Source organism: Psammomys obesus, unplaced genomic scaffold, assembly GCF_907164565.1.
Source record: "Psammomys obesus unplaced genomic scaffold, mPsaObe1.curated_primary_1811, whole genome shotgun sequence".
Lineage (NCBI taxonomy): Eukaryota > Metazoa > Chordata > Mammalia > Rodentia > Muridae > Psammomys > Psammomys obesus.
The window spans coordinates 9,080,281-9,102,677 of record NW_026586589.1 but is presented as its reverse complement, the minus strand read 5'-3'; the positions used below and the strand labels follow the sequence as shown (position 1 = coordinate 9,102,677).

The window sequence follows — 22,397 nt, the reverse complement described above, 5'->3', positions numbered from 1 at the left end:
TCTTTTCTTCAACCTCTTTTCTAAGTGTGCTTTCCTTAATACTTGGGGCCCCCAACACTGTGGGGTTCCTTACTCTTGCTCCAAAGTTCGCTTCCCCACTGTGTGGCTGTGTTTGCCAGGTGTCTGAGCTCTATGCCGGCATAAGTGGTATGTTTTGTTTTGTTTTCCCCTTCTTTTCTCCAATGAGGAAATTCAGCCAACGGCTGAAAGTTACAGTTTGCCTGCCCTGAGGGCTTTTCTTTTAAATGCTATTTAAATCATCCTTGAGCTTCCAAAATTAAATTTTTAAATAAATAAGTTATGCTTTTCTCAGTCTGTTGAATGCTGAGATGGGATGGGAGATTTTGCCATGTTGTATTATATATGCTATTTGTGAGGGAACTTTGAAAAAAATGACACTTAAGAGGTAAGAGAATAAGGCCTTCATATATAAAAAGTGTTCCAGCAGGTGCAGAGGCCCTGAGGTAGCTCCAGGTGTCCCAGGAGCTACAAGGAAGGCAGAGTGACTGGGCTGAGTAAGGGGAGGATTGGGTCATGGGGGCCCTGTGGGCTTCTACTGGAGAGTCTTGAGAAGAGGGACAGGGGCCTAGACTGACCTGTGCTTTACCCACAAAGACTGCTCTGTGGACATTGTGAGTGCTTCCCTAGAAGAGAAGCCAGGAATACCATTGCCGGAACAAAAGTCCTTGCCTTTCTGCGAGATTTGACCCCTCCTCATTGGTAGGTGACTGAACAGAGGCTTAGAGATGTAGAGTGGTCTCCAAGAATCAAGTGACAGGAAGCAACAGAGGCGGAAGGACTCCAGAGCCTGGGTCTTTCACTTACCGTTTATCGTTGGTGTTCTTTCTTGTTTGTGGTTTAGATTTAATCATTTTATTTTATGTGTGAGTGGTTTGCCTGCATGTATGTATGCTTGATGCCCTTGGATCTCTGAAGAGGGCATCAGGTCCCCTGGAGCTGGAGTAGACATGTTTGGGAACCATCATGTGGGTGCTGAGAATTGAACCTGGGTTCTCTGCAAAAGCAGCCACGGCTTTTAACAGCTGGGCCCTCCCCAGCCCCTCTGTTTTGTTTTTGACACAGAATCTTCCTATGTAGCACAGGCTGCCCTAAAGCTTACTGTGAAGCCAGGCGCGGTGGTGCACCCCTGGAACCCCAGCACTCAGGAGCAGAGGCAGGCGGGTCTCTGAGTTTGAGGCCAGCCTGGTCTACAAAGCAAATCCAGGACAGCCAAGGCTACACAGAGAAACCTTGTTTTAGAAAAACAAACAAACAAACAAACAAAACCAAGAAACTTACTATGTAGTAAGTTGGCCTCAAAATCCCAGAAATCCTCAGGCCTCCCAAGTACTAGGATTTCAGGTGTAGACCTGTGTGGCTTGAACTTATTTCTTTAACTTACATTGTAGACCAGGCTGGCCTTGAACCCAGAGATCCGCCTGCCTCTGCCTCTTGAGTGCTGGGAATAAAGGCTTGCACCACCACCATTCAGCGAATTTAGGTCTTTCAGCTTCTTTGTAGAGCCTCCTGCATGCCCCCTTCTCTTGCTCAGATCTCCACATACATCACAGTGCCCCCGTCCCCACTGATTCAGACTCTGGTGCAAGGGAACATCTTGGTGAGCGATGACGTGCTCATGTCTGCCATGTCAGCCTTTACATCGCTGGACCAGCCCATGCCGCAGGGGCCCCCACCTGTGCAGGTAAGGAGGTGGTGAGGCTTCTCATGGAGGTCTGTTCATTTCTTCTTACAGTGCTGGGGGCTGACCCTAGGGCCTTGTACATCTCTCAAAAGTTTAATTCCACACCTAAAAATGAATTCCTAGGAAATCAGAATACTGTAGAAGATAATGGCCTTAGCCGCAGCTCCCCTGCATGGAAGGAGCTCTACCTGCCTTCTCTGGCTGAGCAATGGAGTCTGGACAGCCACCATCCAGCTATTTTGAGTCCTGTTTTCATTCTTGGTCTGTTAAAAAAAAATAGTGGCTCCTTAAGATTTTTCCAGTGCATATAAGTAACCAGCCACCAAGACCAGGTTTCAGGCTCCCAGAAGGGAAGGAACTGGTCCCCTGAGCCCTGCTATTGGTATATTCTCTTTAGCAGCTGCTGTGTGGTCAGTGTCCTGGGAAACATGCCAAGTCAGTCTTGAGTTACCAATCAAGAGCCAGCCCTGCTTTAAGATCTTTTTATTTTGTTTGTCTGTTTGCTTTCCTTGGCCTCCTCTGTTGACATGTGTGTGTCCTAGGCAGGCTAGCTTGGCCAGCCATCATAGAGAGAAGGGATCACAGCTGCAAGCTGATGTCCCTTGAAATCCAGATCTTTGTTCCTCTCCCTGACTCAGTCCTGTCCTCTGAGCTGCCCGTGAGTTGCTGTCCTTCTCACACGCTGGCTAAAGCCTGTCAAGCTGATGAACGGGACCCTTCAACGGTGTTATTTTCTCTCCTGATTGCAGAACAGCTTGAACATGCATCCCGTGCCCAACTACCTCACCCAGCCTCCACCGCCTCCTCCACCACCTCCACCCTTGCCCCCGCCCCCCCAGCCTCCCCCTCCCCCGCCCCAGACCCTGGGCCCTTCTGGGCGCCCCAACCCTGTCGGGAACAGTGTGGTGGAAGTGTACAGTGCTGCTGCTCCCATGGCGGGGAACGGGGCAGTGGAGATTCAGGCCCTGGGGATGCAGCCCTACCCGCCCCTGGAGGTAAGCAGAAGCAGTGGGGTGGTGGGGTGGTCAGGGGAACTGGGCACTGTCATGCCAGGCACTGTGCTAAGATCACTGTGGGGAACAAAAGCAGACCCAACCCTCTTCTCTTAAGAGTGCAGACGGAACAGGCAAACTGAGGGCTGCTTAGGGCCAAGTAGCAGAATCTGGGTTTAAACCTAGACAACTCAGCTCCAAAGCTGCTTTGTGAAGTTCTCTCTCTCTCTCTCTCTCTGTCCTTCTCCTTTCTTTTTTCCTTTCTTTCTTCCTTTAATATAGTGGATGGGGGCATGTGTGTGGAAGTCAGAAGACAACTTGTGAGAGTCCATTATCTCCGTCTACCCTGTGGGTTCTGGGGCTCGAACTCAGGTCATGAATCTTGGAAGCACAGGCCTTTACCCACCGAACCATCTTTTTGTTTATTTGTTTTCTTCAAGCCAGGGTTTCTCTGTGTAGCCTTGGCTGTCCTTGACTTGCTTTGTAGACAAGGCTAGCCTCACGCTCACATCGATCCTTCTACCTCTGCCTCCCCGAGTGCTGGGACTAAAGGTGTGCGCCTTCACGCGCCACTGTGCCATCTTACTGGCCCACTTCATGAAGTTCTAAGGGTTCTTGGGAGTAACTGGCCTGAGCAAGCCTGGTGCAAGCTAGGTGATGATGGAATGGCAGAGGTTGAAAGCAGCTAGGGCCAGAATGAGGGTCCATGGCTGGGGTTGCTGTCCTGTTTCTTCTAAGGCTCTCCCCCTTCACAGTGCTGTCCTTCTAGGTGCCAAACCAGTGTGTGGAGACTCCTGTGTACCCTACACCCCCGGTGTACAGCCCTGGCAAGCAGGAATTCAAACCAAAAGGACCCAGCACCACGGCCCCCATGACCAGTGCAGCTGGGAGCACAGTAGCCACTTTTGACTCTCCACCGACGCTGAAGACCCGGCGTGCTAAAGGTGCTGGCGGAGCCCCAGAAGGTTCGCCATCTACCCTCTCTGGGCGTCTTCTCTTGGCACTGGCCTCCCCGCAGGCTGCTTGGTTCTGATCTTTGCTGTTAGAATGGGCATGGTTAAATTTGGTGGCACGTACTGGAAATGTTGAAATAGCAATGACTACAGAAAGGTAAGGCTTTCTTTCCTTAGACCAGAAGCAGGAAATCTGGGAAGTCTGTGGCATCGTCACCAGGCACCCATGCTACTTCTGTTGTTCTCTCTCGGTCCCTAGAACATGGTTTCATTTATCAGGGTGCCTTGTCACCTGAGGTGGTTGCTGAAATGCCAGTCATACTCCAGACAGTGAGAAAGAGGGGGAAGGGAAGACTAAAGGAGTATCTCCCAGTTCTGGAAGTTCTGTATGATACTTTCTGTATATACAGTCATGTCGCCTGGCTGCAAAGGAAGTTAGGAAATATAGCCAAGAGTCCTGCTGATCCTATGATGTAGGAGATATTTGAAGAAGGAAGAAAGCAAGTGTGGCTATCAGTTACACATCTGATGCGAAAGGCGTGAGCGTCAGAGCCAGGGTTTAGATGTGATGGGGAAAGGTACTGGGGATTTTTAAGGGCTTCCCTTTCAACCTCCTCCTTTTTCCTCTCTTCCCACAAACGCGCATTAACATCCGTGCATCACCCACTGGAAAGCTAGGTCCTGAACCAGGATCTCCGGTGCTGTCGGTCACAGTGATTACAGGGTACTGTGGTTGGGAGAGGCTAGAAAAGGACATGCCCACCTTTCTGGAGGGAAGGAAGTGGCCATGTAGATACCTGAGGGGCAAGTGAACCAGTGGGCACAAAGTCCTGAGGTGAGACCATGCTTGAGGGCGTCAAGAGTAGCAAGGAGTCCATTGCAGGATGGAAGGAATGCTGAGGTTGGCAGAGGCAGAGGACATGGCACGCTGAAGGCCATGGCAGTGAGGGTTTATTTCATTTTCATCATGAGGCAGAGGAAGCCTTTGAGAGAGCTTTGTTTGGCTTTCCCTCAGAGCAAGGCTTGGGCCTTCCCTCTTACATTGTCTACACATAGATGGAGATGTCCCCAGAGTGCTTGCTTTGTGGCTGCTGGTGCCACAGAGTGCAGGGGAGAAGTGGCTGGAGGCTTCCCCTGTCCCCTCCGTTGGGCCCCAAGCCTAATCATCCTCTCCTTCTTTGTCTTTCAGCCGCAGGGAAGCCAAAGGCTCAGAAACTCAAATGCTCCTACTGTGACAAGTCATTCACCAAAAACTTTGATCTTCAGCAACACATCCGAAGGTAGCATAGTGAGCAGGTAGCCCTGGGGGCAGGTGGCTCTGCCAGGATAGCTCTCTCTAGATTTATTTATTATGTGTATGTATACAGTGTTCTGCCTGCATGTGTGCCTGCACGCCACAAGAGGGCACCAGATCTCATTATAGATGGTTGTGAGCCACCATGTGGTTGCTGGGAATTGAACTCAGGACCTCTGGAAGAGCAGCCAGTGCTCTTACCCTCTGAGCCATCTCTCCAGGCCAAGAGGAGGCTTCTTACCCCAAGAATGTGGAGTCTACTGGGCAGGCATGGTGGCACACGCCTATAATCCCAGCACTCAGGAGGCAGAGGCAGGTGGATCTCTGAGTTCGAGGCCAGCCTGGTCTACAGAAAGGGCTACACAGAGAAACCCTGTCTCAAAAAATAAACAAAAACTCCCCAAAACAAAACAACCAAAAAAAAAAAAAAAAAAAAAAAAAACAAAGAATGTAGAGTCCATCTGTGAAATGGGGGGGTGGGCAGGCTCAGCTCTTCACAATGGGATACAATGGTATGCGGGATGGGGTAGGGGGGATTGGGAATCAGACATGACTCAGGTATTGGAAATTCTGGTGAGATGACTGTGTGTTTGTAAAGAGCCAATGGAGGAAGGCGCAGTTTTGTGCTAATCTTGTCCTTAACACCTGCCATGAATTTGTTCATTTCTGAGAGGGAGCACCAAGGGCTAGATCAAGGTTCCCATCTCACAGAGCAGGACTTCTGTCTGGGTCAGGGTCTCCCAACCCTGGCTTTATTGGAACCGGGGCCTGGGGTGGAGTCATGCTGACTGCTTTGTGGAATAGTCAAAACTTGTCTTAGCTTCTGACAGTAGATGCCACCACCTCTCCCACTGCAGCAAAAAATGCTTCCAAAAGCCAGGTGTGGTATGCACACCTTTAATCCCAGCACTCGGGAGGCAGGGGCAGGTGGAGCTCTGAGTTTTCCACCAACCTAGTCTACAGAGAGAGAGAGTTCCAGGGCAGACAGGGCTACTTGGAGGATTCCTGTCTTGAAAAACCTCGAGCGCGCGCACACACACACACACACACACATTTCCAAACATTGCCAAATGTTGCTGAGAGCAAACTCATTGAGAACATTCAGCAATGCTGGAAATGGGCAGACGGGCACTGTCTTGTGTGGCTGTGAGAACATGGCTAGTGCAGCTGAGAAACAGAACCTTTACATTTCACTGTAATGAAGCTAAGTGTGATGGTCCCAAACAGCTGGGATCTACCTTACTGCATGGTGCCACTTTGGATCTTAAATGACATTGTTTTTATAATCACTTTTTTTTATTACTGCATTTTTCAATATGTAGGTATTCATAAAAAGTGGTTTTCTATATTCAAGGACAAACAATAGGGAATTTCACTTCAAAATTATTTTGAAAGCTGGGCATGGTGGGGTACACCTTTAATCCCTGTACTTAGGAGACAGAGGCAGGTGTATATCTGTGAGTTTGAGGCCATCCTGGTCTACATAGTGAGCTCCAGGCCAGCCAGGATTGTGTAGTGAGACCTTGTCTCAGAAAAAAAAAAAAAAATTACTGTAGGTTTTGAAAAAGTGTGTTGAAGGGATTTAGCATAGTGGCACAGCACTCACCTCGTATATACAGGACCCTGGGTCAGTCCCCAACACCACACAACGGAAAGCCAGCTCGGCTGGGTGTGGTGATGTGTCCCTGCAATCCTGGCACTTGGGATATAGAAGATCAGAAATTCATGGTTATCCTTGATTGTATTCAAGGCCATCCTTAGCTATACAGCAAGTTTCAGGCTGACCTGAACTACATGAGACATTGTCTCAGAAGAAAAAAAAAAAAAAAAAAAAACTCACATGAAGAAAATGTTAAATAGCAGTACAAGAATGTTTCCTAGGGGGCTGCAGAGGTGGCTTCAAGGCCATGAGCACTGGCTGCTCTTCCAGAGAACCCATGTGCAATTCCCAGCACCCACACTCAACCATCTGTGACTGCAGTTCCAGCTGACCCAGTATGCCCTCTGCTGACCTCTCTAGGCACCACGTGCCTATGTGGTACACAAACAGGCATGCAGTCAGAGCAGCCATACACATAAAATGAAAATAAATCTTAAAGAGAAAGAAAAGTTTCCTCCCAAAGCTGGAGGAAATGGCTTAGTGTTCGTGTGTGTGTGTGTGTGTGTGTGTGTGTGTCTAGTTCCTATAAGGGCAAAACAAACAAACAAAGAACAGGTGCCGCTTAATTAATAACCGAAAGCCAAATCCAGCAGCCACTAAGCTGAGGCAGTACATGGTCCAGGGGATGGCTCAGTAGGAAAAGGGATTTGCTGCCAAGGCCAGCAACCAGGGTTCAGTTTCTGGGGACCTATGGGGTAGTAAGAGAGAACTCCCACAAGATGCTCTTTGACCTCCACACACATATGCTGTGGCACACATACATGCACACGTGTTTCCTACTCAATGCTTTAACAGTTAGGAAATCTTTTATCTCAGGTGTGAGGTAACCAAGGCGGTCTGCTGACTGAGCAGCCCAAGAGCCCAGGTCTACCTGCCGTGGTGGGAGAACAGGTCTTCATAGTGTCAGAATGGTGGCCAGCGGCATCTCTGGGCCTTCCTGGTGGCAGGGAGTGCCTGGGTGGAGGCCATGTCCCTGTTTCTCCACAAGAATGCCGACTAAGCTTGTTCCAACAGCCACACAGGGGAAAAGCCCTTCCAGTGCATTGCATGTGGCCGCGCCTTCGCCCAGAAATCTAATGTCAAGAAGCACATGCAGACCCATAAGGTGTGGCCTCCAGGACGCAGTGGTGGCACCGTCTCCCGGAACTCTGTGACAGTACAGGTCATGGCTTTGAACCCCAGCAGGCAAGAAGAGGAAGGTGCAGGTGAGTGTCTGTGGGAGGAACTACCCTCCCCACTCATCCCTCTGAAGCTTCAGTGTGCTGACTTATCATTGTGGTACTGGGGACCAAACCCAGGGTCTCATGCCTGCCAGACAAGAGCGCTGTCTCTGCACTGTCTTCAGTCCCAGCCTCAGAGGTTTTGTTGCCATTTGGGTGGCTTCTGTGACTTCTCTGGACATCAGCCTACTTGATCTATGAAATGGGACCTAGAGTGGTGTATGGTCCCAGCCATGGTGAAGCTAGGATGGGAGGTTCAGGAGTTGGCAGGTGCCAGGAGACCACTTTTACCTAACCTACTGGTGCTCTATTGGAGCCAGCCCTCTTTTGAGCCTGAGTTCTTGCTTTCTGAACTCCTGCAGGCCCAGGGCCAGAGGCCACCCATTCAGGGCACATTGTGGAGCCTACTGTGGGCTCCAGAGGTGAAAGAGCAGGCCCGTGATGGAGTGTTCCTCACTAGAGTGAGGAATGCTCTAGTGAGCAAAGCCTGGCCACGCAAAGGTAAGTGTTATAGTTAGAAAGGCCTGGGAGGCAGCCTGATGCAGAGGGGTGTCAAGTCTCCAACAACCGTGGGGCGCTCACAGTGTCTGAGCGAAGGCAGGGAGAGGGACAGAGCTCACTAGCTGTCTCAGTCAGAATGTATTCCAAGGGCTGTGGACGTAGCTCAGGATAGTTTGCCTCTGCGCGGGGCCTGGGTTCAGTCGCCAGCACTATATAAACTGAGCATGGTGGCACCGAGCTGTAATCCCAGCACTTGGGAGATAGTGGCGGAGGATCAGAAGATCAAGGTCATCTTCAGCTACATAGCATGTTTGAGGCCAGCCTGGACTAAATGAGACCCTGTCTGAAAAAAAAAAAAAAAATTAAAGAACGGTGTGGCCTTGTCCTCCCATGTGGCTTTTAGCACCTTGTCTGTACTGAAGCGCACGCATCAGTGTGAGCACAGACCTGAACAGCGTCTGGCAGCAAGTCTGCAGTAGCTGTCCCAGGAGCCTTCCCACGTGGGAGGGGTGTCCCGCCTTCCTCAAAACCCTTCTTGGTGACTTTTCCCCCTCTCTCTGCTTAGGGTTGGGCCAGACCCTGCCCAGCAGCGCACAGCCCCAGGCCTTGCCCGAGGCAGGTGAGGATGAAGGTGAGAAGCCAGAGGCCAAGCAGGTGGTCCTCATCGACAGCTCCTACCTGTGTCAGTTCTGCCCTAGCAAGTTCAGCACCTACTTCCAGCTCAAGTCTCACATGATCCAGCACAAGAAGGAACAGGTGGGTGGGGTGTAGGCAGAGGGCACAGCTCCCCACTTAGGAGCTTGATGAACCGGAGTCACCCCCGATGCCCGGAGAGGGACAGGGGTTAGGCTAGCCTTTTCCATGGCTCTTTGTCCTGAGGTTAGATTCCTGGCAGGGGAGGGATGGCGTATGGGTAGGTTGGGTCATAGAAACCTTTGAGTTAGTGGCTTCAATGGTTAGGAAGTTTGTCGTCTGACTTAACAGGGGCTGAGCCAGGGCGAGCACTCAGCTCAGCACCCAGGATTGTGTGTCTTGTCTTGCCAGCTCTGGTGGCTGTCGTCACAAGGTGTGGCCTTGTCCACCATTGTGAGACCTTGCATGTGCTATCTCCCCCTCCCTCCCTCCCTCTTCTAAGAGACAGATTCTTACTGTGTAGCCCAGGCTGACTGGAACTGGCAAGACAGACCAGGCCAGCCATAAGTTTGCAAAGATCCACCTGCTTCTGCCTCCTGCGTGCTGGGGTTAAAGAGCACCACCGTGTCCTCACTCTATTTCTGGCCTTTGTTTATTTAGTACGTGTGTTTGTGTGTGCGTGCCGTGGAGCATGTGAAAGTCAGAGGACCGCTTGTGGGGGTTGTTTCTCTCCAGGCTTTCATGGTTCAGTGAGTGGCAACCGCCTTTACTGGCTGAGTCACCCACCTCGCTGCCCTGTCAGGGTTACTCTTTGTGGAAAATCCAGTCAGAGTATTTCTCACAAGCAATGGAGACCTTTCCTAGAAAAATTCTCTACATCTCTTGTGGATCAGAGACAGTTTCGTTTTGCCTTTGGTTTAAGACAGGGGCTCTGCAAACAGCAGTGGCTCAGTGGTTAAGAGCACTGAGTTCAGTTCCCAGCACCCACATCAGGTGGCTCACAACTGCCTGTAACTCCAGCTCCAGGGGATGACACCCTCTTCTAGAGGCTGAGGGCACCTGTACTGACATGTGCATGCACACGCATGTGCTGAGGCTGACCTCGGACTGATCCTCAGAGCACTGAGATCATAGGTGTGTGCTCCCATCCATCTATGAGGGCTTCATGCATGCTAGGCGAGTCTGCTGACACCTGGGCCAATGAGCTGTGTCCCCAGCCCCAGAGCCCTTACTCTTAGCCCTTTGGAGACTATTAATAACATACGAGAATAGAAGACTGGCCAGTAGTTAGGGTTTTACTTCTCTCCTGTCGAGGTGGGCCTGACATTAGCAGTATTGGGCTCGGATAACAGGCTAGGCATGTCATCATGGGCCAGGCTTCTGACTCTACTCTAGTATCATAGCTTGTATTCACCCTCAGAGCTACAGAACAGTGGGCTGGGTCTCCATCTGTCACAGATATGTGCCAAGTCAAGATAAATGCAAAAAATAGAAGGGATTCCTGCCAGCCAGCTTTTGCCATTTTGTTTTGGGAGGATGATGGTTCCAAAGACCATTGCTGGATATCATTACCAAGAAAGGAGCCATGTGGCTGGCAGTAGATGCAAGGGTGTCAGGAGGATCAAGGGTTTCTGTCCAGTCTGTTGCACCCCCCACAAATTGGAGTTGACTTTGTTAAGAATAAAGAGGGTTTGACATTGTGTAGGCACCTGAGGAATGTTGAAGACTACTAGAATTTTTTAAATATTAAAAGCATATTTTATATAGACTTGAGATCAAACATATGTCAGAATGTCACACAGTTCATGAAAGAAAGGGTGGAAATGACAATATAGTTCACAAGTGTATGTGACACCTATCTCCTGCATTTGACCGCCCCGAATCAGACTGCTAAGGTAGATGCACATTTCATTAATGTCTCATCCAGAGCCTCTGGAGTTCTGTCTTCTATCTGACAGGAGTCTCTCCCATTAGGACTAGGGGCATGTGCAAGACCTGGAGTTACATCATAGCATCACACACATACACACAGGAATCATTTATATTGGATTATAATTTTTTGACAAATTAACATTGAACATTCTGGGTCCTAAGTCAGTAATAAATAGTTAGGACTAGCCATGTCCCCAAGGAGCAAGAGGACTCTAGGGAAGTGTGTTGGGTAGTGGTTCTAAAAGTGGTCCCCAGACCCCTGGGAATCCTCTGAGATTCCCTAAGAGTTCCAGCCACCTGCCAAGTCAGAGCTCCTAGTGATGGGGCCTCTCAGGCTTTTCTCTTTCTTTCTTTCTTTCTTTCTTTCTTTCTTTCTTTCTTTCTTTCTTTCTTTCTTTCTTTCTCGCTTTCTCTCTTTTTCTTTCTTTTTTTCCATTTCTTTCCTTCTTTTTTTTTTTTTTTTGATATGAGTCTCAGGCTAGCTGCAAACTCACCATGTAGCTGAAGATGATCTGTTTTTTTTTTTTTAACTTGTAAAGATTTATTTACTGTTTTATGTGTGTGAGTGTTTCGCCTGTGTGTATGTATGTGCACTGTGTATCTGCCTGGTACCCTGGAGGTCAGAAAAAGGCAGGCATTGGATCCTCTGCAATTGGAGTTGTGGGTGGTTGTGGACTACCATGTGGGTGCTGGGACTTGAACCTCAGTCCTCTGCAAGAAAAACAAGTGCTCCCCATAATCCTAATGGCTGAGATACTGCTCCAGCCTCCATCGACTGAGATCTTGCGCTCCTGACCTTCCCACCTGGGACTGCAGGTGTGCACCAGTGCCCTTGGCTAATGACGTTTGAGAGTCAGGACATGACTCCTGTGTGACGTTAAAAGGGTAAAGAGTCATACCTTCACTGTATTTCCTGGTCTTGGGTAATTTTTATGGATACGTTCAGGCTCCATAAAGTCCAAGGGAGGGCTAATGGCCAAGAGAAGAGATCCCTGTAATCACAGTGAAGCCAGCAACTGAGCCTGTGATCCTGAGGAGGCTCAGACAGGAGGATCTCAATTCAAGGCCCAAATGAGCTATGGAGTGAGTTCAAAGCCAGCCTGGGCAAACTTAGCATCTGTATCAAGATAAAAACTAAAGAGAGCTAAGAGATAAAGCTCAATGAGAGGCTGCTTGCCCATCATTTGGGAGGCCCTGGCTTCATCTGTAGAACCGTTGACAGGTTGTCCACATGAGGCAGGTTGTCCTCAAGGCGGGTCACAAGGTTGGACCCCCACCTCTCTCACCTCCCAGTGTCTCCTCCCTAGGTGTACAAGTGCGTGGTCAAAAGCTGTGCCCAGATGTTCCCCAAGCTGGATACCTTTCTGGAGCACATCAGAAGCCACCAGGAGGAGCTGAGCTACCGCTGCCATCTCTGTAGCAAGGACTTCCCCTCGCTGTATGACCTGGGTGTGCACCAGTACTCCCACAGTCTCCTGCCGCAGCACAGCCCCAAGAAGGACAGCACCGTCTACAAGTATGTGCTCCTAACCCCAGTCACGCTGGACTAGTGGGCAGGGGGCCCTGGGCTCAGACTGCTCACAACATCTTAAAGGGAAACTGAAGCTGAAAGCTGGGGTCTGCCCTGGAGTGGCTGAGTGTTGGCACAAGCAGGACAAAAGCATACTGATTCTTCTTAGACAATTCTTCACTTGTCAGTCATTTATCCTAGAAACATCGCCTTGAAAGGGTGAGTAGGGGGCAGAAAGATGGCTCAGTGCGTAAAGGTGCTTGCTCCCAGGCTTCCTGGCTTGGGTGTGATCCCTGAGACCCAACACGACGGAGGGGAAGGACTCACTTCCACAAAGTTGCCCCCTCACCTCCGCTGGCAAGCACACACACAAAAGTAAGTAAATACAAATGAAAAGGAAAAAAAAAAATGTTTAGGCCTAGAGACATGGTTCAGTGGGTATGAGTATTTGCAGAGGACCTTGGTTCAGTTCTCAGCCCCCACATGGTGGTTCCAAACCTGCCTCTGACAGAAGAGGGATCTGGTGCCCTCTTCTGGCCTCTGTGGGTTCCTGCAGGCACAAGGTACATGTAAACTCACGCAGGCTCACACACATAAACAGGAAAGTCTTTAAAACTGGTGTTCTGGGTTCTCTCATCAGAAACGAGATTGCTACATAGTTCTTCAGCTCTTTGTCCCCAAAGCTGTCACTCTTGTCACCACTCTTCTTTTTTTTTTTTTTTTTTTTTTAATTTTCAGTTTCATTTTATTTTGACCACAGCTTGTAAAGTAAGCAATGCAGATCTTGTCGTCACCACTCTTCTATAGAGTGTCTCCCTGTGTTTTCTGGGCCTCCTGTATAGAGGGTGTGTTCTGCAGACAGAGTCATGCTTTTGCCTTTTGGGTTTTTTCCTGCCCATCTGCTGGCTGCTGTTTGGGAGCAGGTGTTTCACATCAGTCCTGAGTCTGTGGAGACAGGTGAGGACAGGTATCTGTCTGGACACCTTCCACTAAATGTTTTCATGTTGACATGGCTTTTGCATCTCAAAGCAAACTAAGACCTGTAGGGACCTGGCTGGTGGCCTCTCTTGCCTCAGAAACTTCTGGGGTGGTGTTTCTGGAATGAAGATAAGTAAACGCAGGTCCCTGAGCAGAAAATTTGTTCCTTGCTGAGGACAGGTGTGTGAGCAAATGCTTCTTGTGCCCTGTAACAAAATGTCGCCAGCCTGGCCTCAAACAGCTCAGGAGGCAGCTGTCTCAGGGCTGCCTGAGGGTAATGATAAAGCCAGGGCTCAGGTCCCAGCTGGCTTGAGCTGATGCATGACTTTGCAGAACGTGTTGAACTGCTGTGAGCTTCAGTTTCCTCACCTGTGATAAGTGTCCTGATAGGACTTAACCTGTCAGACTGGGTCTGTCCCCTTCCTCAAAATCTCCCACTCAGTATCTCCTGGAGACCTGGCTGATTTCACTGCACAGCCAAGGACGACCCTTGATTACCTCATCTCTACTTCTCTCAAGTACTCTTGTGTAGTTCAGGCTGGCCTTGAACTCACCATGTAGCTCAAGCTGGCATTGCATTTGAAGTGACCCTCTTGCCTAGCTTCCTGCTTGCTGGTATTATAGGCCAGTGCCACTCTGCCCAGCTTTTTCCTGGATTCTTTGTAAGGGTCAAGTAGAAGCATTTATCAAGCCTGTAGACGTGGGACCCAGTAGGTACTCAGTAAGAGACTGCCATAGTCCTTTTTGCTGTATTGTTCAACTGTATCCAGAAACCCAAAATGACAAGGGCTTAAAGGAAAGATTTGCCTCTCTCAGTAGGTCAGTGGAGCTTGTGTGGTGCCACATCCTGGATTTAGAGCCCACACTCGGGCATTTGGCTGCCGTGTGTCCTTAGAGTTGAATAGATTTGGCCTATGGAAGGTCCCCAGACCGCTGAAGTGACCCTCAGGCCTGCCTGAGATTTTTCCTCTTTCCTCTCTGTTTGTTTGAGTCAGGGTGTTGCTAAATAGCCCCGACTGGCCTGGAGATTGGTATGCAGCCCAGGCTAGCCTCAGTCCACAGCAGTCACCCTGCACGTTTGCCGGGTGCTGGGCTATAGGTATACACTCTCACATCTGGCCCTCCTGCCCTTTTCTTTTCCCTCTTGAAAATAAGATTTGTTGCCTGGTGTCACAGCACATGAAGTCCCCGCACTTGGGAGTTAGAAGAAGGTATTCAAGGCCATCCTCATCCACACAGAAGCTTGAAGCCAGTTTGGGCTCTCTGGGACCCTGTCTCAAAAAAAAATAACAAAGTTTTTTTTTTTTTTTTGAGACAGGGTTTCTTTGTGTAGGGTAGTCCTGGCAGTCCTGGACTCACTTCATAAACTCACAGAGATCCATCATCCCCTGCCTCCTGAGTGCTGGGATTAAAGGCGTGTGCCACCACATGCGGCTAAAAAAAAGAAAAGGTTTTTATTGATGTTATTTTCTCCCTAGTTACAAAAGGCATTCTTGTTAAATGCAGAAAAAGAGATTATTTTATTTTATTTTATTTTTAGAATGTAGTCAAGGATGACCTGAACCCCTGATCTTCCTGCCTCTACCCCTAGCCACTAGGATAATAGGTCCATGTTTGATCCATCCCCTGTGACTTCTTTTCTTTTTTTAAAGTTGCTGTTGTTTGCCCATGGAAGCTCATTAAGTCCCCTGAAACTAGAGATACAGAAAGTTGTGAGCTGCCATGTGCTGGGAATTGAACCCTGGTCTTCTGGAAGAGCATCCAGAAGCCATCTCTCCAGCCCTGATTTTCACTTTTAAAGATGTCATCAGGGCGGTGGGGGGGCGGCGGAATAAGGGACTTCAGGGGTCAGGATGAGGCAGGAAAGCCAGAGAAGCTCCTACACACATCTTGGCAGCTGAGCTAAGGGTGGAGAATGTCAGAGAAGAGTGGGCACATTTGAGAATGAATGAATGTGGGCTTTTGCCTCCCGACATTGTTGAGAAGCAGGAGGAAGGCTCCGTCCTTGCTAGGCTCACCTCTCTCTTCTTTCCCACTTAGGTGTGTCAAATGTGTCAACAAATACTCCACTCCTGAGGCCTTGGAGCACCATGTTCAGACAGCCACTCATAGCTTCCCCTGCCCGCACTGCCAGAAGGTAGGTATTCCAGCAGCTTCCTCAGAGGAGGCCTGAGAGGGACAGTGAGCTGCCTGAAGGTTTTGGAGGACCATTCAAGGAATGTGAGTTGTCTAGTGCGGCACCAGGCAGTAAAGAAGGCTTCAGAGAGGCTCTGATACCAGACTTGGGTCTTGAGGGACAAATAGAAGTCCTCTGTGTAAGAAGAACAACCTGGGTGGTCACTCAGAGGGTTGTGCTTTGGCTGGGCTCACGAGTGCCTGGAGAGCAGAGGGAGCCATCCGGAGGGCTAGGTCTGATGCTCGGCCTCCAACCCCATCGGGAGATATGATGTTTCCAGGGAGCTGGAAGCCAGGGTCCCTGAGCTCCGAGGTGGACGGTGTTGAGGGAAGGGTCCCGGAAACTGACCTGCCACGACCTTCCCCCAGGTCTTCCCTTGTGAACGCTACCTGCGGCGTCACTTACCCACCCACGGCAGCGGCGGCCGGTTCAGGTGCCAGATCTGTAAGAAGTTCTTCCGGAAGGAACACTACCTCAAGCTCCACGCCCACATCCACTCAGGTGGGCGCCCTGCCCGCCGTCCTCTCCTTTGCCTGCGCCTCTGTCCCTTTCTATTCGTCCTGGTTCTTCTCTCCTGCTCGCCCTACTCCAGCTCTCCACATGATCCCCATTCACCAGTCCTCACCTGTGAAGACATGGTTTCTACCGCCTCACCTGTGAAACGGGGTTCCCACCACCCCACCCGTAAAAGTTTTCTGACTGTTAAACTCTTTTAGAAGAAGGAGAGACATAGCCAAGGCTGACCTTGCATTCCTGATTCTCCCACCTCTAACTCAAGGGCTAAGATTATGGGTCTGTGCCACAGGATTTAGTTTTGTTTTGAGAGTGTGTGTGTGTGTGTGTGTGTGTGTGTGTGTGTGTGTGTGTGTGGTGTATGTGTGTGTGAGGCGGGTGCCACACGTGGCATACATGTGTGGTAAAATTGGGTGTGTTAGCACTTACCTTTGACCTTGTTTGAGATAGGGTCTCTGTGTTGTTCGCTGCTGTGTACACTAGGCTAGCTTTGGCCCTTATGTGCCCAGACTCTCCTGCCTCCACCTCTCTTCTCCCATTAGCAGCACAGGCGATTACACCTGAATGAGTCAGATGTGGCCCCTCCACAGCTGAGGTGAGCTCACAGCTGTACTTGAGTTCTGGAGATCTGGACTCTGGCCCTCACACCTGTGTAGCAAGCATTTACCCATGGAGCCAGGCCCCACATCTATAAAATAAATACTGGCTGGGTGTGGTGTACGCCTGTAATCCTGGCTACTCAGGAGGCTGAGATGGGAGGACCCAGAGTAAGATAAGCGTGGACAATAGACTGAGTCTCTCTTTCAACACGATACCAGACAAGAACAAATCCCTGCAAGCTAGGACCTGCAGGTCAGTTCCCGTCCCAGTAACTGTGGTTACTGTCTAGATTGGGTAACTGAGTGTGTCATGTGCACACAGTACCTGCTGAGACCAGAAGAGGGCGTTGCAGGCAGTTGTGAGTTCCCCAACCTGTGGTATGTGCTGTGGTGCTTTCCTGGAAACACCAATCCTTGAGTTCCACGGTGACACATCTGTAATCCTAGCACTTGGGAAGGCTGAGCCATGAGGATCGAGTACTCCAACCCAGCCTGGCCTACACAGTGAAAAGAACCACAAAAGCCCTCCAAATCTCTGGGCCAAGTCAGGAAGACTTAAGAAAAAGCCTGGGGGAGGAGCTGGTCCCCAAATCATGGCTCCTCCTCACGGGCGCCCTGTGGTGTTTCCATGTCCCTACAGGTGAGAAGCCCTACAAATGCTCAGTGTGCGAGTCTGCATTCAACCGCAAGGACAAGCTGAAGAGGCATATGCTGATCCACGAGCCCTTCAAGAAGTACAAATGCCCCTTCTCGTACGTAGGGGCTGCCTGATTTATGGGGCGAGGGGTTAGATTACCTTGGAGGGGGCCGATTTGGAGGGCTGGACTGAGGGCGCCTCTCCATGTGTCCTATTCGGGTGCTGCCTGCCTCACTGCGCACCTTGCTTCCTGTCTGGCCCTGTGACTGGCAAAGGCGGGTGCAGGGGCCAGTGAGAGGATTCATGCTGCTGAGCTCCCGTACCTGACGATGGCTTTGCGTTCCAGGATGCACACGGGCTGCAGTAAGGAGTTCAACCGGCAGGACAAGCTGAAAGCGCACATCCTCTCCCACGCCGGTAAGAGGCTTGGGGGGCCTGCCAGGGATTGGCTGAGATAAGTTCCCTGAAATAGAGCCATCAGGAGGAGAAGCAGACACCTGCATGAAACATACTGTTCTCCCCCAGTCTGCTGCAGCCAGTGGGCTTCTGCTCATCTGCTCATGGGAGCTGGAAGCCAGGCTGTGTTGGGGACCCCGGAGCAGCAGAGGTGACTTAGATATAACCCCAGTCCCAGGGGAAGTAGATGTGAGACGAGGCAGCTGAAGTGGACCATGCGCACTGACATAGAGGGGTGTCTCAGTGCCATCCAAATGTGGCCAAGTGGTTGCCTGGAAAGGCAGGACCGAAGTCTCCTAACCACCTACCCAGAGGAAACAGGAATGTTTATCGGCATTTCATCCTCTGCCCATGCCCACTCCATGTCCTCTGTCCATGCCATCCCATATATTCTGCCCATGCCCGCCTGATATCTATGGTAAGCCAGCGTGGCATTTTCCGCATAGTGTAACAACCAAAAATATCTTCAAAAGTTCCCTTGGAGATAAAGTTGCTCTGGTTAAAAGTTTGAAAATGGGAGAGTAAACTGGGAATGCAGCTCAGTTGGTAGAGCATTTGCCTAGCATCCGTAAAGCCCGTGACCCCAACAACACATAAACTAACCATGGTAGCAAACAACCGTAGTTCTAGCACTTGGGAGGTAGAAGCAAGAGGATCAGGAGTTCGAATTCAAAGCCAACCTGAAGCTGGGCATGCACGCCTTTAATCCCAGCACTGGGGAGGCAGAGGCAGGTGGATCTCTGTGAGCTTGAAGCCAGCCTGGTCTACAGAGTGAGTTCCAGAACAGCCAGAGCTACATAGAGAAACCCTGTCTCAAAAAACAAAGAGCACTGGAGAGATGGCTCAGCAATGAAGAGCAGTGTCTGCTCCTCCAAAGGTCCTGAGTTCAATTCCCAGCAACCACATGGTGGCTCACATCTATAATGTGATGTGATGTCCTCTTCTGGCGAACAGGTGTACATGCAGATAGAGTACTCATATACATAAAATAAATAAATCTTTAAAAACAAACAAACAGTAAAACTCTGAGCTACATAAAACCTCCTCTTTTTAAAATGAGAAATGGGGGAGGAGAGTAGATCAAGATACATTGACATCTTGACTTTGAGCCTTGATGCTACCAGCTTCCTGCTGGGGTGGGGGGCTGTCTCAAAATAGCTGTCCCTTTTTGAACCCCCAACCCCAGGAGGCTGAAGGCATTTACAGAAGGAGCATGGCATAGCAGGGTGAGTATTGGGATCTGGGAAGGACTTTCCAGTCTGCCCTCAAGCTTAGGCCCAAGGAGAGAGGAGCCAGGACAAGTTTTCCTGGGAGAGAGAACAGCAAGTACAGGCACCTTGGATAAGGAAAGACCAAAGGGGGGGGGGGGGGGGGGGGGCCGGGGCGAGGGGGGGGGGGGCCGGGGTGCGAGGGGGGGGGGGGGGGGGGGGCTGAGCACAGGGCACAGCGTGGAAGGCCTGGTCACCCAGGTGAGAGGGGTGTGACCTACAGAGGAACAGTAGGGGCAGGGGCAGGAAGCCACAGTGTGGTGGAGTGAGTGGCAGGAAAGAAGTGAGAGATGACAATGGAGCCAGCTGAGGCCCAACCACACAGAGGCTTTAAGACCAGAGCCTGCAGTTATTCCCCGGGGCGGGGGACATGCGCGGGGTGAGGGGCTGTGCTCCTCTGTAATGGCTCCTCACTTCCCAGGCCTGAAGCTCCACAAGTGTGGGCTGTGCAGCAAGTCCTTCAGCCGCCGCGCCCACCTGGCTGAGCACCAACGCGCACACACGGGCAACTACAAGTTCCGCTGTGCAGGCTGTGCCAAGGGCTTCTCAAGACACAAATACCTCAAGGATCACCGCTGCCGCTTGGGCCCCACGAAGGACAAGGACCTGCAAGCCCGGCGGCCTCCTCGGAGGAGGGCAGCCCCACGTGGTGGTGGCGGCAGCATTGTCAGCGTGCACAAGGAGGAGAGCCCCATGCCCGACCCATTGGGACTGGAGGAGCTGAAGGCCGCAGGGCCCGCGCCCGAGGCTGCCCCTGGCAAGCCTCCTTTTGAGCAGGATGCTGTGCTATCCATCGTGGTGGGTGGAGACCCGGAGCTGGTGGTGCCTGGGCACACGGAGGGTCTGGGCTCCAACCTGGCGCTGGCCGAGCTGCAGGCTGGAACGGAGGGAGCGTGCGCCATGCTTGCCGTTCCTGTCTACATCCAGGCCTCAGAGTGAGCAGGCTGGGCCTTCCAGAGGGGCCCCTGGCACAAGCCCTTTTGGAAGTAACTGTGTCATCCTCGTCCCACGGCCGTCCTCCTATGCCCCGCGATCATCTGGGGAGCCCCGTAGCACTCACAGGGTCTGAGGCAGGCGCCACAGCTCCAGGGCACGGCAGCAGGAAGAGAGATGGCCAGAGCATGAGGTGATGGAGGCTGGTACTTGGGCCTCCTCCAAGAGAAGGCAGAGTGGTCCCCCCACCTAAGGTGGCCTCAGGTCAGGCTGTTCTTCAGGATGCTAGCTGGATGTGGCTGGAGTCCTTGTGTCTTGAACCAGAACACTTCCTGGTGGCGTGACTGTGTGTGAGAGGCACATAGCTTGGGGCTTAGACTGGAGCTACCAGGCAACCTGGCTTCAGGCTCACCAGTGTGACCTGGAGCACTTCACTTCCGTGCTCCATGTCCCTCCCTTGTACCACAGGACTTCCTGTAGCGCTACCTCCTAGAGTGTCCGAGGACATAGTATGTTGAGATGTGCAAAGGGCTGGGCACAGGACCCATGGCCAGGAAAGTGCTCAGTAAACCTCAATAAATGTGTTTACCAACAATCTGCGTCCAAACCGCACAGGCCTGAGCCTGGAGCCTTAGCGGTTCCTTTTGTGGGCCTGAGGTGGCAGCACTCATCTAAAGCCCTCACGCTGGGTGAGGGGAGGTGCCCTGTAGCCCTCATGCTGACCAAGAGGAATCCCAGAGGAGCAGGCTTTCCCAGACCGGTGGTACCCCTGGCAGTCCACAGCACCCAGGAAGGATTTCAAGTTTCAGGTCAGCCTGGGTCACAGGCTGCCAATTCTCTCTGCACAGGTGCAGGCCTGGTGTTCCCCAGATGCTAATACATAGCATAGTCTATGCAAATACCCAGGGAAGAGGTTTATGCTTATGTGTGGAACTTCAGAATCCTGAGCCTTCCCTCCCCTCAGGCTGTGGATGCCTTAGACAGAAGCCTCTCCCAATGTCCCTTCCTCCAGTGGTCCCCTTCCTTCCCAGCTGGTCCAAGCAGGAGGCAAGCCAGGCCCATGGAGAGGCAGGTAGGAGAAAAGGGTCCTTAGCTCATGTTTTTCCATTTCTCTTCACAGCCATCCTCTGGGCCACGTTTCTGTTACAGAAGGGGAAACTGAGGCTCAGAGAAGGACCAGGGCAGGGCACAGTAGAGTTGACTGACCGATGGCTGAGTTTCCTAGACATCTGGCATGATCCTCAGACCTCTGTGTTGAGACGCAAGGCTGGAGTTGGGACCACAGCTGACATCCCACGTGCTCAAGGGGGACGGGTGAGGGTGGAGGGGTGGCAGGAGGGAGAAAGCCAATGGGGAGGATGAGGGCTCCAAGTGTCCCTGTCTACAAAAAGAGCCAGAGGATTGGTGGTGACAGGAATTCTTGAAGGAGATGACATTTGAGCCAGGGCTTTGTTTTCGTTTACTTGGCCGGCTGGCATAGCTCTGGCTAGCCAGGAGCTCACTTTAGAGCCCAGCCTGGCTTCAAACTCCTGAAAGTCATCTTGTTTCAGCCTCCCAGGTGTAGGCCACCACACCTGGTGCCACGGAGTGCTTTGGCAATTCAGGAGGCAAGTGTGAAGTCTGGGGCTGGTGTGTGACTAAAATTGGGAGGAGTATGTTGTGGTGAGAATTTTGTAATTTTGGTTTAAAAAACACAGAAATATCATGGGAATATGTTTTGGTCTTAATCCCAGGGATGGGAATATGGGGCTGCTTCACAGCAGGTGATTATGATTTGCTAGCAGGGGTGTGACTTTGCAGATAGTTTCTGCAAGTGTATGACGTTTGGAATTCTGAGATCTCAGAGGGTATATAAAGGCTAGAGCCCACTAGGTGGGTTATTGTTTGGTTGTTGGTTCCTGTTAAGCAGTCGTGTGTGCAAAGAAACAGGGAGAAATTAAATCTCCTGATGATAAAGATAAAACTTGCCTCAAAGGAACTCAACGACCCTAATCAGCAGGAAGTAGGCTAACGGTAACATCACCCCTTTCCTCTCCTTCTTTCTCTATCTAGTGTTAGGCGGTTGAAAGGGGGTGGGAGAAAAGGGGTGGAGAGGGGTGGAAGACAGAAGAAACTATAAAGTAGTAAGAATCTGGTTACAGTCCATGGAAGGTGACAGTTGCTGGTTCGTCAAGCCTTCAGGAGACAGACGCCGCTAAGCTGCTCAGGTCACATTGTCTCAGTCTATCAGGTGAGCACATCTGCCTTCCTGAGCGTAGAGTTGAGGAAGCACAGGCAGAGAGAGGCAGAGCTCTTCGCCCAACCTCACACAGCCAGGAAGTTCCAGAAATGGGAGTCAAGCCAGCATGGCCTGCCTCCACAGGCTCCTGGCCTCTCTGCTCTGTTGAAGTGTGAGTTGGCGGGGAATGAGAGAGAGCCTTGGCTGTTAAGGAATTGGCTT

General features: G+C 51.1%; 1 protein-coding gene across 3 annotated transcripts in view; it reads left to right on the top strand.

Moving 5' to 3' along the window:
- Positions 1-21,236, top strand: part of Znf341 (zinc finger protein 341) — a 29,154-nt gene extending 7,918 nt beyond the window's left edge. Inside the window, exons 4-15 of one of the 3 annotated variants that reach the window (XM_055602388.1) lie at positions 1,553-1,702; positions 2,452-2,697; positions 3,464-3,638; positions 4,837-4,927; positions 7,616-7,806; positions 8,888-9,078; positions 12,195-12,403; positions 15,416-15,512; positions 15,920-16,052; positions 17,304-17,415; positions 17,647-17,717; positions 19,446-21,236. In XM_055602388.1, coding sequence (XP_055458363.1) covers positions 1,553-1,702; positions 2,452-2,697; positions 3,464-3,638; positions 4,837-4,927; positions 7,616-7,806; positions 8,888-9,078; positions 12,195-12,403; positions 15,416-15,512; positions 15,920-16,052; positions 17,304-17,415; positions 17,647-17,717; positions 19,446-19,963 — 2,184 coding nt within the window. In that variant the 3' untranslated portion in view covers positions 19,964-21,236. Of the gene's footprint in view, positions 1-1,552; positions 1,703-2,451; positions 2,698-3,463; positions 3,660-4,836; positions 4,928-7,615; positions 7,807-8,887; positions 9,079-12,194; positions 12,404-15,415; positions 15,513-15,919; positions 16,053-17,303; positions 17,416-17,646; positions 17,718-19,445 lie in introns of all 3 variants that reach the window. The other 2 variants (XM_055602387.1, XM_055602389.1) reach the window with 2 other exon arrangements.
- The last annotated feature ends 1,161 nt before the right edge of the window (positions 21,237-22,397 follow it).